The sequence below is a fragment of the Thecamonas trahens genome (assembly GCF_000142905.1).
Source record: "Thecamonas trahens ATCC 50062 unplaced genomic scaffold supercont1.54, whole genome shotgun sequence".
In the NCBI taxonomy this organism is placed as follows: domain Eukaryota; order Apusomonadida; family Apusomonadidae; genus Thecamonas; species Thecamonas trahens.
Window position 1 is genome coordinate 144,517 of NW_013657626.1, and position 13,905 is coordinate 158,421.

At 65.8% G+C, this 13,905-nt stretch overlaps 5 protein-coding genes across 5 annotated transcripts in view; 3 read left to right on the plus strand and 2 right to left on the minus strand.

Moving 5' to 3' along the window:
* Nucleotides 1–4,350, plus strand: part of AMSG_09925 (uncharacterized protein) — a gene marked incomplete at its 5' end in the record, with an annotated part of 4,922 nt that extends 572 nt beyond the window's left edge. The window contains one exon of the mRNA XM_013898513.1: nt 236–4,350. Within this exon, the coding sequence (XP_013753967.1) occupies nt 236–4,325 (4,090 nt within the window). The 3' untranslated portion in view covers nt 4,326–4,350. The remainder of the gene's footprint in view (nt 1–235) is intronic.
* A 147-nt stretch (nt 4,351–4,497) lies between these two features.
* On the plus strand, nt 4,498–5,474 carry AMSG_09926 (uncharacterized protein; the record flags this gene model as incomplete). Its single annotated transcript, XM_013898514.1, has 2 exons — nt 4,498–5,408; nt 5,447–5,474. The coding sequence occupies 2 exons, from the start codon at nt 4,498–4,500 to the stop codon at nt 5,472–5,474; spliced, it is 939 nt and encodes a 312-aa protein (XP_013753968.1).
* Nucleotides 5,475–5,649: 175 nt separating this feature from the next.
* On the minus strand, nt 5,650–10,939 carry AMSG_09927 (uncharacterized protein; the record flags this gene model as incomplete). The annotated part of the gene is made up of 2 exons (XM_013898515.1): nt 5,650–10,725; nt 10,873–10,939. The coding sequence occupies 2 exons, from the start codon at nt 10,937–10,939 to the stop codon at nt 5,714–5,716; spliced, it is 5,079 nt and encodes a 1,692-aa protein (XP_013753969.1). The 3' UTR covers nt 5,650–5,713.
* A 411-nt stretch (nt 10,940–11,350) lies between these two features.
* Nucleotides 11,351–12,447, plus strand: AMSG_09928 (uncharacterized protein; the record flags this gene model as incomplete). Its single annotated transcript, XM_013898516.1, has 3 exons — nt 11,351–11,474; nt 11,613–12,361; nt 12,394–12,447. 3 exons carry the CDS (start codon nt 11,351–11,353, stop codon nt 12,445–12,447), a joined length of 927 nt encoding a protein of 308 aa, XP_013753970.1.
* A 77-nt stretch (nt 12,448–12,524) lies between these two features.
* AMSG_09929 (uncharacterized protein) lies at nt 12,525–13,570 on the minus strand (the record flags this gene model as incomplete). The annotated part of the gene is made up of 2 exons (XM_013898517.1): nt 12,525–13,540; nt 13,564–13,570. The coding sequence occupies 2 exons, from the start codon at nt 13,568–13,570 to the stop codon at nt 12,525–12,527; spliced, it is 1,023 nt and encodes a 340-aa protein (XP_013753971.1).
* Between the last annotated feature and the right edge of the window lie 335 nt (nt 13,571–13,905).

The following is a 13,905-nucleotide window of genomic DNA, read 5'->3' on the forward strand; positions in this document are numbered from 1 at the left end:
ACTTAACTACTACCTCCTCCCTCCCTCCCTCCCTCCCTCCCTCCCTCCCTCCCCCCTCCCCCCCCCCCCCCCCCCCCCGCCCTCTCGCCCCCCGCCCCATCCCCTCATCATTCCCCACCGACATACCCACCCTCGCCATGACCTTGCTCCTTACTCTTGCACTCGCACTCGCACTCGCACTCGCTTCCTCCCACCCATTCGTCGGCGCCGCCTCGCCGGGCACCTACAACGGCAGGGTGTCTGTGACCTCTCCCGCCACTTTTGGCACCTTTGACGTTGATGTGTATCAGTCGTCGTCGACCAGTGGTGGCACGGTCGATGTCTCATGTCCGGATGGTCTGGCTGTCTTTGATTGCCTCGCTACCACCACCTCGGGCTCGCTAACGCCCGATGGCAATGAGGCCTTTTTGGGTGCTTTCCATGCAGAGACGGTGGGTACTTGCAGGCTCGTCGCAACGTCGGCGACTCTCCAGTATGCGCTGGCGTATTGCTACAACGCTACCGAGCGTGGAACTGGCGCTACCATCTGGCGAAGCCACACAAGTCCTCAAACGACGGCTTCGTCGTGGTCTTGCCCGGCCGGCAGCCGCATTGTCGCCTGCCGCTGTTTCTCGTCGGGGGGCGACTGCCCTCCCCTTGCCTTGCAAAATGCGACGATTGTCGGAAACGGCTGCGTTCACGCTGCGCCGGGCGGTGTGGTGGCCCTTCCAATTTGCATTTCGGGCTCGGCGTGCCAGTTTGACGCCGCCCGGGCCGCATCGAGCTCACCGGCGTCGTGCCCGGCGAACTCGTTCTGCCTCCCAGACCCGTCGGCGTGGTACACTCACGCGACATGCGTGGCCAGCCCGGGGTATGTGGCAGTCGAGGATCCCATTGGAACGATCACGTACCAGCCGGCGTACATGCCGATGGCACCCGGCGTCAGCGGCGCTGACGGCGCGGTCATCTCCTCGCGCGACCTTGTTGTGGCTGCCAGCCAGCGCGTCAAGGCCCATATCATTCAAGTCGCTGACCTCGACAACGACGGCGATGACGACATGATCTGGTGCAGGGACGACGGCGTAGGCATGCCCGAGGTGATGCGCAACATCGGGACCTCACCAGCCGGTGGCTCCGACATGGTGGCCGAGTTTGGCTCGGTGTACGGCACTGCCCCCGGCGATGGCATCGACCTCATCAAGTTTTACGACGGAAACCAGGATGGCTACCCGGACATGTACATTGCGGCTGCAGTCGACACGCCGTACATTTCTGTGGTGGCCTCACAGGTTCGCGACGGCGTCGGCGGCTACTTTGACTTTGACACTATCACTCCCGTCCACACGACAACGGACATGTCGGTCTACTCGCCTGCACGATTTAGCATGTTGTTGGTCACCGACTTTAACAACGACAATCTCGCCGACGCCGTTGCCTCAGGCCGCCACATTCCGGTTGTCCTGCTGTTTTCCGGGACAAGCACCTGGGGCATGAGCAGCCCTACCATCATTTTTGACATGCGGGGCGTGGGCAGCAATGGCCTCGAGCAAGGCCTGGTTGTCGACCTCAACGCCGATGGCTGCCTCGACATTGTTGCTGCTACCCTTGCAAGTGGATATGGCGGAGGCATGTGGATGCGTGGACACTGCGGAAGCTTTGACAACGGAACAGCGCTACCGGGTGAAAACTACGGGAGCGGTATCTCTGTTGCCGATTTTAACGGCGACGGAGTACTCGACGTTGTCGGCGGCACTGTTGAGGTTCGGTTCGGGCGCGGCGCGGCCGCGAGTGGACTGGACGACATCATACAAGCCGGACCACATTCCCGCTACAAGATCGAGGACGACAGTTGTCGCAACCTCGGCTCACTCGACTGGGACTCCGACGGCGATGTTGACATCATTTGCCTCGACCGTTCCGGGTCGCGGAACGCCATCTCGCTCTTCCTCAACAACGGTGATGGCACCTTTGCACCGAGCTACGCCCTGTTTCCGGGCTACCTCACCGAGTCTTCCAGTTCCTTTTTCTACGCTCTTCGAATCTCGGTTGTCACAGGGCCTGGGCGCGCGCCTGTGGCTTTTGTTGACAACATTTACGGCGGCTCCAAGCCTGTTCTGATGCTGGTGCCGGCTGGCGCCCCGGCCGCCAGCCGGGGCATGACAAGTTACCCCGGGGCGCCGATAAGTCAGCCGCTGCTGAGCTCGACCACGCTGCGGTTCATCGGACCAGCGGCAGTGGCCACGTCGACAGTTGCGGCCGACGTTGCTATTGCTGACTTTAACGGCGACGGCAACCAGGACGTGGCGATGCTTGGCCACCCGGGCTACTTGGCGCTGGCAGACAGCGCCGGCTCGGGCACTTTCTTCTCGCGCGGTACCGTTCCCCAGCAGTGGAGCGAATCCAACTTTGGTGAGACGTGCGACATTGATGCCGACGGCGACGTTGACATTGTTGTTGCAGTTGAGACCGGCGGCGTCAAGCGTGTTGTCATCATGGTCAATGACCTCAACGGTCTCTCGGGAGAGTTCTCCAACGTGACACTTCCGAGCAAGTGCGACGCCATTTTCGCATGGTGCATCGATCTCGAGTCGGACGGCGACAACGACGTGGTGTACGGTTGCGAGCCGCAGGGCTTTGGCGTTGTTGTCAACATCGGAAGCTCGGCTGCGCCGGTGTGGAGCGGGCCGGACATGCCGCTGCTGCATGGCGACACGACCTTCAAGTACGCGGCTGTCGGGGATGTGACTCGCGACGGACTCGCTGACGTGGCCTACTCTGATCGCATGACGGGCTCAGAGCGGGTGGTGGTGATGGCCGGGACCGGGCCGCCGCTGTACAACTTTACCTCTGTCCACATTGCTATTGTCGCTCCGCAGGTCCCGACCTTTATCCGAATCGAGGACATGGACATGGACGGACTCCTGGATGTGGTGTGGGTGGCATCCGGTGGCGGTGCCTCGGTCCAGACGATGCTTGCCACGCCGACAGCTGGGAGCTTCGGGCCGGTCATTTCGGCATCATCGTCGGTCAATTACTCTCCGTACGCCTTTGAAGTGACGACGGCCGGCGAGTACGGTTATGGAGGGCGGATGGTGGTCCACTCGACGGGCGGTGTGGTCCGCACGCACTACCCGATTGTGGTGACGCCGTTTGCCAACGGCACCTTTGGCGTGCCGCGGATTGTCGACTCTGTCCCGAGCCACGGGCACATGCTAACGCTTGCAGATCTCGACGGTGACGGTGTGCGAGACTTGCTCTTCTTCAGGTCACAAAACACGCCAGTGCTTTGGACAAAGGTGCATACCATCGCTCCACCACCGCCACCGCCGCCGCCACCGTCGCCGCCACCGCCGCCGTCGCCGCCACCACCGCCGCCGCCGCCCGAGGCTGCGCTCCCATCGCCGCCGCCTCCGCCCGCATTGGGCGAGACCAAGGATTCGGCGGCAAGCGTGCTCTCGTCCGACTCTGCGGCGTCCTCTCCGGGCATGGCCTTTGTGTATGCACTGGTCGTTCTTGTCATTGCCACCGTTATGTTCATGAGCACGACCCGGCGCCGGGCTGCGTCCAAATATCGCCGGACGCCGGACGAGTGGCTGGGGCTCGATGTCGACCAGTTTCTGCTCCACAGCCACTCGCTCTTTGGCGCGTTTGTGGTGAGCGAGGCCGAGGCTGCGGTCTTCTCGCGACAGGGCCGTGCGCTGTGCGGGGCGTTCAAGTTGTTCATCGTGTACACGACGGTGGCCATCATGCCGTTCCTCAACCCAGAGGCGTTTGACTCTGACGCGAGCACGATCGACGTCAATCGAGTCTTGCAGATGCTCCTCGTCTCGCTCCTCTCGCATGGTGTGGCGTTTGTCTTTGGCCTGCCGTTCATCAAGAAGCTGCTCCAGTCGTCGTCGACGGCGGTGAGCAAGAGTGCAGCGCTGATCATTGGATGCATTTCGCTCTTTATCCTCGCCTGTGTCAACGCCATCATCACGATTGTCCCGATGTGGCTTGACGGGTTCGACGTCAACATGGGCGCCATGGCCACGCTCTACGGAATGTCGGTCTTTACATCGTTCATCGTGGTCGAGCCGGCGCTCGCGCTCCTCTTCTACTTTGCGTTCCATTGGAATGCCGTCCATGTGGCGTACGGTGGCAACGGAGGCGGAGTTGGCCGGAACAGTGCCGCCATCGAGCCGGCACACACCAAGCGTTCTCGTAGCCGCAGCCGCAGCAGCGGCCCGCACAGCGAGAGCGGTAGCGGGAGTGGCCCAAGTGCAGCAGCGGACGCCGATTCTGATGCCGTCTCGGCTCATTGCGACAAATCGGGCGGCTCCGAGTCGGGCGTCGAGATGGCTTAGGCGACCATAAACTGGCATTCTGCCATGTCGTCCCCCCCGCCGCCCCTCAATAACTAACAAGGTCAACATACGGAATCTACTCGTCGTCCCCCCTCCCCCCCCCCCCCCCCCCCCCCTCCCTCGTGTGTGTGTGTATCCGGCTACCACCGCTCTCTCCCGCACGTAATTCCTGATGCAAACCACACTCGGCCTTCTCGGCGCGGCGTTGATTGGACTACCGCGACTGGCTGCCTCGCACTCGACAAACATCGCGCGGGCTCTGGACGAGGCCGGAGCCATCTGCTCGCTAGCGGCATGCATGATGGCGGTGGTAACAGCAGCTGTGAGCCGGCGACCCCTGACACGACTGAGGCGACGAGCAGAGCTGCCGCGCCACGCCGCCATCGACGGCCAAGACGAGGACAGGCGAAGCAGAGGCGAAGTGCTAATCGACGGAGTACCCGAGTGGAATGGGTGGCTGACGCTGCTGCTAGCCGCTGCCGGGGTCATGGCCACCGGCGAGGCGGCGGCCCGGATCGATGGCGCCAGTCTTGCCTGCGCAGCCGCTGTGTGCGTGGCGACCCTCGCTGCGCCTCCGCCGCATCAGACAACCGCGCCTGCGCTGTTTGCCTCACCAGCACGGACTGTCCGCTTTACTGTGAGCTTGCTGCTGTGGCAGGCGTACTTGGTGGGCTCCGCCGCCGAGGCCGAGAGCACCGGCAGCAGCAGCCTCGACCAGCTTGTAGCCGCCCTCGACTGGCTCGTCCCACTGGGTGCGGCGGCGAGTGCGCCGCTGCTGGGCATGCTCCCGCCGCCGCGTCGCACTGGGCTTGCCGGCGGCGGGCCTCAACAGGTCCGCGGCCTGTCGCTCGGGCAGGCGGTGGCCGCTGTGTTCTGGGCTGGCCTCCTCTATCAAAGCTACGCGCTCGTGGTCGCCTCACCGGCACTGGACGCCATGCAGGCCTCGGTGAAGGCGCGGTGGGTGGCGAGCGGACTGATGATTGGCGTGAGTACAGCCATCGCGCTGGTGACGGTCATGCTGTCGGGCTCGGCAACCGCAATGGCGGCAGTGGTCGGGTACGCCGCCGCCGCCGCAGGGCTGGCGTGCGTGGGTACACTCATCGCGCCGACGGCGGCGGCAGTGCCGGCACACTCGCCGCTCACCAGTAGGTATATTGGAGCATGCATGGCGGCGGCGGCAGTAGCGATGGTGCTGTTTACAGTTTCCGTCTCACGGGCCCGGGCGGCGGCGATCGCGGTGTGTGCGGCAGTGTGCGGCACGGCGTGGCTGGCTGGAGTGTCCGGGCCGGCGGCCGGCCTTCCGGCGACGGCCAGTGTCTTGATGTTTGTGCCGACGCTGCCGCGCAATGTGGTATGGATGGTGCGGCGAGGGGGCAAGGCACAAGGCGCTACGACGTGAGCCAGGCGATGTGCTTGGCAGCGTACTTGTCGAGGCGGATGAGTCGCTTGAGGAGACCTTCGACGCTGAGCGCGTGCTGGGTCGGCGGGCGGGAGGCGAGCGAGAGCCGGGCTGAGAGCTTGGCGCACACCGAGTCAAGCGCTGAGGTTCCAGCGTCGTGGCCCCAGGCGGACCCGAGCCGGATGCCGAGGCTGTCGGAGACCTCGAGCCAGGCGTAGCGGCCAAAGGCGGCGAGGCCACCTGTGGCGCAGGCAGCGGCGGCGGCGTCGACACGGGCACGGAGCGCGACGCGATCGACAGGGCGCGAACAGGCACCCACCGCTATGGCACTTCCAGCGACGGCAGCGAGGTCGGTGACGGCGGCGACAACGACGTCGGCGTCAAAGGCGGTGTCGGCGGCGAGGCCTGGTTCTTCGGTGGCGAGTGCGGCTGCGGCGTCGGCGACGGCGTCGACGGCGTCGCCGACCAGCTCCGAGAGGTGGAGGCTGAGGCGGGCGGCGAGGGCCGGGTCTTGGACGGCAATGGCACCAAGGGCGACAAAGGATAGGCCGCGAGCCAGCGAGCTGTCGATTTTGGTCCGCCCCACAGCGTGGAGCCACGGGCGCGAGCGGGCACTGCTGCCGGCGTCAGCGGCTTGGGCGACAGCCGAGGCGAGGGCGGCGACGTGGGCGACGCCAAAGGCGCGGACAAGGTCGGCCCAGCCCCAATTGCCGAGCCAGACTGCTGCCTCGAGCAGGCCACGACCGTTAGCAGCGGCAAGTACCTTGACAACGGCACGGACCTCGCGCCAGGCGCACGAGGCGTCATCCGAGTCTGCCAGCGCGGCGCGGGCGCGGGCCTGGATGCGTGGCAGGCTCGCCGAGGCAACGCGGAGACGCCACTCGGAGCCACGGCCTGCAGCGAGACCAAGGCGAACGACAGCGCCGATGGACAAGAGGTCGAGGCGGTCCTCGACGAGCGAGACAGCAATCTTACTCAGTTCGGCCAAGCGCTTTGCGCGCTTGGCGGCGCGACTTGAGCCCTCGTCGGCAGAGTCGGACGGGGCAGCGAGAGCCCAAGCGACGAGGGCGACGACGTGCTCGAGGGCGACGCGGAGGCCGGATCGGGCCGCGTCGTTCCCGACAAGGCCGGATGAGTCTTCCCAGCCGGGCCACTCCTTGCAAAACTTGAGGATGGCGGCGAGTAGGTCGAGCGAGACAGGGTATGAGCGACCGAGGACGTGCAATGCGTAGGCAGTCGCGGTGGCGAGGATCTTACCGTAGAGCTCGATGTCGACAGGGACGGAGAAGAGGCGGCGGGCGACGTCGATGACGGGCTGCTCGAGTGAGACTGGGAGGCCGCGACGGGCGCCTTCGCGGAGAACGGTGGCGAGGGTGTAGAACATGACCTCGCGCGAGAGGGCGTCGGGCCCGGACCGGCTGGCCTGCGACGAGAAGAGGATGACGTAGTAGCCGGCGTCTGCAAAGGTGACAAGGGCCTGCTCGAGGTAAAAGTAAGCGTAGGCGACGAGGCGCGGGCCGGAGCAGACGACTCCCTGAGCGATCATGCCAGCCATAAAGGCAAACTGCTCGTAGAGGAGCTGGACCGAGACGGCCGGCATGGTGCGGAGGACGGTGAGGGCAACGAGGGCGGCGAGTTCCATGACGGCAGCACCAGCGTGTTCGACGCCGCGAAAGACGAGGCGGAGGGCAAGGACAAGGTCGCCATAGCCTGCGCCGTCGTCTGCCGAGGCGTACTTGAAGAGGGTGACCAGGAGGAGCTTGACAACGCCGGCGGTGACGACGGAGGATACGCGGGCGCGGCCGGGAGCAAAGACGCGATCGGCAACAGCATAGACAAGGCCGCAAAACTGGCGGCCTACCTCGAGGTTGACGTCGAGCAGGTGCATGAGCCGCTCGACCATGACGACAAGGTACTCGGAGCCGGTCTCGGTGTCACGGGAAGCGAGCGGTGATGCGACGAGGGCATAGAGCTTGAGGCGGGTGCCGTCATCCATGGGCACCTGGGCGGCGGCCATTTCGAAGGCGGCCTCGATGAGGAGAGACTTGTGGGCGAGGACGGCGGCGCGCTCGGGACCTTCGAGGTTGATGAGCGGGGTGGAGAGGCCCTGGAGGACGGTGACCCAAGGCAGGATCTGGTACGAGCCAAAGTCGCGGCGAAAGCGGACGAGCTGACCGAGAAGGCGGGTCTGAATCCAGACGTTGGACTCGTTATAGAGAGCGGTGAGGCAGGAGAGGGCGCGGACGCGCTGGTCGTGGTCGAGGCTGGAGAGCTCAAGATAGGCTTTCGTCCGGACCTGGACAAACGGATCGAGCTCGGCGTCAAGCAGGCGTGAGAAGGCGGCGCCAAAGGCGGCGAGCGCCTCTGTCCCGAGCTTGAGCTTGGAGAAGAGGCCAAAGGCCTTTTCGACGGCGTCGTAGCGCATGAACCACTGCGGCGCGGAAAAGGCCGACTCGAGCAGCTCGTCAAAGCGCAGCGGCTCAAAGGCGATAAGGGTTTGCAGGAGGGCGTAAGTGTAGGCGGAGACCGAGTCGTACTTGACGTCGAGCAGACGCCAGAGTGCCGGAAGCAGGGTGGCCTGCAGGAGGCCGACGAGCTCGTCCTTGTTGGACACGTAGTTGGGCTCGATGAGAATGGCGTGCATGGTCTCAACGCCTGCGCCGGCAAGACCACACGACCCGGAGGTCTGCAGCAGCATGTAAAGCCAGTGGATGAGCGGCGCACCGGCTTCGAGGCGGACCATCTCCAGCGGGGCGCGGGCGACAAAGCCGGCGCGGCGCTGCGAGCGGATCTTGGCGCCGAGCGTGTAGCGGACGAGGGTGGAGAAGACGGTGACAAAGCGGACACCGACGCGCGAAGCGAGCTCGGTGCCAGTGAGGCTGAGGTCCATGGCGAGCTCGAGAGCCGGCTCGAGCTCGCGGTAGGTAAACTGGGCGCCGAGGTCGACTTGAGCAAGAAGGAGGTCGGCGCACTCGACAAGTTCGGCGAGCGAGCGACGCTTGCGCGCGCGCTCGCAAGCGAGATGCTCGAGGCCCGAGAGAAAGACGCGGACCGAGAGGAGGACGCCTGCGGAAGAGAGCAGGGCGAGCCACGAGAGGGCGCGCGGTGGGTTGTCGACGAGCGTCGACGAGACGAGGACCACCATCGACGACGACTCGTGGTCGGCGGCAAACATGGGCGAGGTGCCCCCGGCGCGGAGGGCGACGATGCGATGAAAGGCCTTGAAGACCGCAACGAGTGCGCCGGACCAGGCCGGGTGGAGCGGACGGGCGGCGAGGACGTCGAGCCAGCCCGGAAGAGCCTCTTCGAGGAGCACGTGCATGACAACGGGCGATGCGAGGTTGACAAGGGCGGCCATGCGCGCAAGGGCGCCAGCAATAAGGGTCGGGTTGGGGGCGTCTGCGCCGGCGGCGGCCCACTCGCCGGGCTGCAGTGCCTCGACGAGGATGCGGAGGCCGACACGGGTACCCGCAGTCGTGGCGAGTTCTGCGACGTGCTCGATCCAGGGAAGGATGTACGACGACTCGAGCTGGCGGCGTGCGTGCTGTGCTTCGTCCGAGGCAGCTGCGGCGGCCGAGTTGCCGTTGTCAAACCAGGCAAGCATGCCGTCGACAAGCTCGCGGAGGGTCCAGGGCGCCGAGGCGGCGAGCTCGTTGGGCACGCACCAGCGGGTGAGGAGGACCATTCCGGCCTCGTTGGCTTCAAACGAGGCGGCACCGAGGAGGGCGGCCACACCGGCGCGGAGAACGGCCGACTCGAGCGAGGCCTCAAAAGGCGGCGGGAGGGTGACGCCGCGGGCCGAGGTGAGCGGGCGGGCGTCGGCGGCACCAAACTCGGGCGGGTAAAAGTGGAAGATGAGGTTGGCGGCCATGTTGAGCAGCTCCGAGTCTGGCGGGAGCGAGGCAATGATGTGCAGCAGATGGAGATGGAGAGCCGGCTGGCGGGCCTCAACCATGTGGACCAGTGACGAGAGGCGCTGCGCCGAGCCGCCCGACGGACCGAGCGCTGCACGAGCCTCGAGCACAAAGACCAAAAGGGCCGAGGCAAAGCCGAGGTCCGAGCCAAAGCGATAGGCGGCGGCGTCGGGAGTGTACATACCAAAGACGGCCGCGCCGGCGACGGCGGTGACTTCGACAGCGGGCGAGTCCGAACCGGAGCACGAGTCTACACCATCGCGCGACGACGACAACGACGACGATGGCGACGCCAACGAGCTGTCATAGGTGTAGGTGTAGCTGCCCGAGGCTGAGGTCTCAGTGACCGATGGAGTGCCCGGGCGAGCGGTGGAGGGGCGCGAGGCCTTGCGCTTGCGCCTGCGCCTGCGCTTGAGCGCGACCTTCCGCGAGTTGGCAGGCGAGTCGGCAAAGATCGACGGCGACGGCGGCGAGGATGGCGAGGAGGCGGTAGAGCGGCGCTCACGCTCAGCCCTTTGATGCTCCTTGAGGCTCTCAAGGGCAGGTGAGGTGGCAAACTGCTCGACGCCGCGGCGCCACTTGCGCATGGGCGGCGTGGCCGGCTGCGGGAAGAGCTGCATGTCGTCTGGCGATGCGTCGCTGCCATCGCGCGGCGAGGGGCGAGGAGAGCGCTTGACTCTGCTTGATAGCAGTGGGGTGGTGCCAGAGGTGTGTGGAGCGGTCCGGGCAGTGGTGGAAGCGACGGCGACTGAGGTGAGGATGCCGTCGGCAAAGGCGGCGACGATGCGATCGAGCGGCGAGACGGTGGCGCGGCGGGAACGGGCGAGCTTGGCGTCCGAGTCGCGACCGTGGCGCCTATCGGCATCACCAGCGGCGTCTGTTTGTGGGGACTGCTGCGGATCGTGCGGCGCAGGAGTCGCCGCCGATGACGATGCCCACGACAGCGTGTCGAGGGCAGCCAAGAGGGCCAGGGCGATCTGGTCGAGAAGGAAGTTGCGGCGGGAGAGCTCCAGGTGCGGGAGGGCGGAGAAGAGGTGCGGGAGGAGATCGACGACAGCTTCCACCAGATCAGCCGCCGCCGCCGCCGCTGATGACCGAGCGCCATTGCCTACAGGCAGTATGCAGAGGGTATGGGCCACAGCCGCCGCCACAGCCTCCACACAGGCCGGAGAGAGGGTCGAACCGTCAGCTGCTGCCACTGCGGCCGCCAGGGCCACCGCCGTCTTACGTCGACGAGCCATCGACATGCCGTCGGAAGAGAGCAGGCTCTCCGAGAGGGATGTCACCCGCTGTTCGGCCATAGTGTGTGTGTGTGTGTGTATGTGTGTGTGTGTGTGTGTGTGTGTGTGTGTGTGTGTGTGTGTGTGTGTGTGTGAGGGTGAGGGTGCGTGAGGTGGTGAGCAGCACTCGTTGGCTTCTCTCGTTCAATGGTGGTCACCATGGACAGTCGATGTGGCGGATGTGGATCTGGTGAATGACCATGATCTGGATCATGCACCCATATCTATACCCTCATGCTTCTGTTTTTTTCCCATCCTACGGATCTGCACCCCATATCATCATCGCTACCTCCCTCCCCTCCCCTCCCCCTCCCTGTGCCGTGCTGGCCGTGCCATGGCCGACCACTCCCACAGCCTCTGCTCACAGCTACCTGCTCCGTCCCCACACCACTTCACCCCCCCCCCCCCCCCCCCACTACCCTACTCACTCGCATGCTCACAGTCTCCCAGCTTGAGCGGTCCCTGCAGTCGGACGACAGGCGTGGCGCTGGCAGCCTTGTCCGACGAGCTGCGCAGGTGGCCGGGACAGCACTCCCGCCACAGACTGCTGCTGGAGGTCACCATACGCCAGGGGGTTCGCCTGATCGCCATCTGCTCCGCTCGCGTGCGCACCATCTGGAAGGGGAAGTCGTTTTGGGAAGGGCTCACTCGCTGCGGACAGCTCGGAGCAATCGCCGCGGGAAGAGGGCTGTAGCCGCTGGCGACCGACAGGGATCGCCGACGTCTTCGTCGGGCAGGGGCTCGCCGTCGTCAGGCAGGGCCTCGTCGTCGTCGGGAAGGGGCTCGCCGCGGATGAGGCGAGCATCGATCAGAGGCAAGGCTGAACGGCGCGGATCGGGCCGCGCTGGGGAGCACGGCGTGAGGAGGAGGGCGATGACCGCGACGGCAGCAGAGGTGGCGGCGGCGGCGTCGGTTGTGGCGGACGGCGACATTACCAGTGTTGGTGAGAATGGGAAAGAGCTCAACCGGAGCTTTGATTCAGCCGACGCGGTCAAGGCGCCGAGCTGCCACAAGCCGCCGCGGCCGCAGCTGGTTGCCCGGGCCACGCCGCCACCAGGCGTTGCGGGCGACGATCCGCTGGAGACGCTGCGGCTCTCACGCGGCATCATGTCGGCACGCGAGAGTCTCGCAGCGAAAGCGCGAATCGATGTGCCTGGCGAGGTCCCGGGCATGGCACATGTGCGCGCGTCGTCGCGCGAGAGTCACTCGCGGCTGAGCCACATGCAGAGCGAGGTCGAGGCGGCACTCAGTGCTCGGCTGCTTGCGTCGTCGCGACTGGACAGTGCGCGAGTGGCGAGCTTGGCGGCACTCACCCATCGCATCAAGCAGCCCGGGGCGCGGGCACGGGTCCGCGCGCGGCGGCAGCGCAGAGGACGACGGCAGCGGGCGCGACCGTTGTTTGCGCTCGATTCGTCGGACGACGACAACGACAGCGACGCGCATGTTACGGTGACAGCCGTCGGCGACGACGGCAGCACCAGTGTCCGTGGCCAGCCGTTTGCCGGGCCGCGGCTCTCTCGCCGCGATGAGGCCTTCCTGGCACCTGTTCTCGCCGCACGAAAGGCCGCTTTCCACGCGCACGTCTCGTGGCTCGACAGCCAAGCCTTTAGCTAGTTGTGACGAGGCGCTGGAAGACCTGTTGGACCGGGCGGCCCGAGGTCGGAATGGCCCAGGCCTGATGGGTGCAGCTCGAGTCGCTGGCAGACGGCCAGGTGGCGGCGGGCGCCGACGTGCTGCCGGACCGGACGCTCTCGTCAAAGGCCAAGTGGGCGACGATGCCTGTGCCGTCGACCACCAGCAGGCGGCCGAGGGCGTCGATGTCAAAGTGCTGGATGTCGACCTTGTCGTGATACTGCAGCGTGCGGACCGCATAGAGCTCGGTGAGAGAGGCCGCGTCAAGTACCCGGAGCAGGCCGAGCGAGTCGCGGACGACCAGTACATCCTTGAAGAGCCGCATCTGGTTGATGTTAGCCACATCGGTGCCGTACTCGTCGGCGGGAACAGGCGCCAGCGGGCTGGAGGCAAGAGGAGTGTTGAGCTTGCGGACGTCGAACCGCTGGCTGGCACCAGATCCACCGACAAAGATCGTGTCACCAAAGCGGACAAAGCGTCGGGCGGTGTCGAGGCCGACAGCCGTGGCGGCGACCTCGCGGGCGCGCACGTCGTAGAGCATGAGGGTTGCGTCGGCAAGAACGTTCAGACCGTGCTCAGTGCTGATATGGGCACGAACCTTGGCCCCTCCAAAGCTAAACGCCCGCACTTCCTTGCCGGTCGCCATCGAGGTGAGCCGGACCGCCGAGTCACCGTTAGAGGCGGTGAGCAGCGCGCCGTCGCACGACATGAGGCCAGTGATCGGCGCCGAGTGGCCGGCCATGCCGTATGAGTGCCAGTGGTCGGCGGCGCGGCGGCGGTAGACCAGGACCTCGCGAGTTTCGACAGAGGTGGCAACTAGCCGCCGTGTGGCCGCCTCGAGATGCGATCGCCGCAGGGTGAGGCCCTGCGGCGGCTTGATCTTGCTCCCGGTCCGCAGCACGCCCGACTTGAGGACAAGGTGGACGATCTTGGCCGGTGTCACCACCACCATCCGCTCAGGCTCAGACAGCGCCCAGATGGCATACTTTCCTTGCCCGCGCCACCCGGCATACGTTCCATACTGATGGGTGGTAGCCGAGATCTGTCCGGTTTCCACCCGATGAGCCTCGCGCCGCTTCCTTCTCCTGGCCGCGCGCCACCCGCCACGGGCCACATTCCGCCCAGCTGTGGCATCCGCCCACGCCATGGGCCATGCACTGCGGAAGAAGACCTTGTTGGGATAGTCGTCGGCAAAGAAGTCCCGCAGTGTGGTACACGTCGCTGCCAGCGCCTCTACATCACTCATCGAGCATCTGCTGGCGATCTATGCGAAGCGGCAGAGGAAGCGAATGGAACAGCATGAGACACAGGGGGCGGGGGGGGGGGGGGGGCGGGGGGGATAGGAGGGAGTGTCG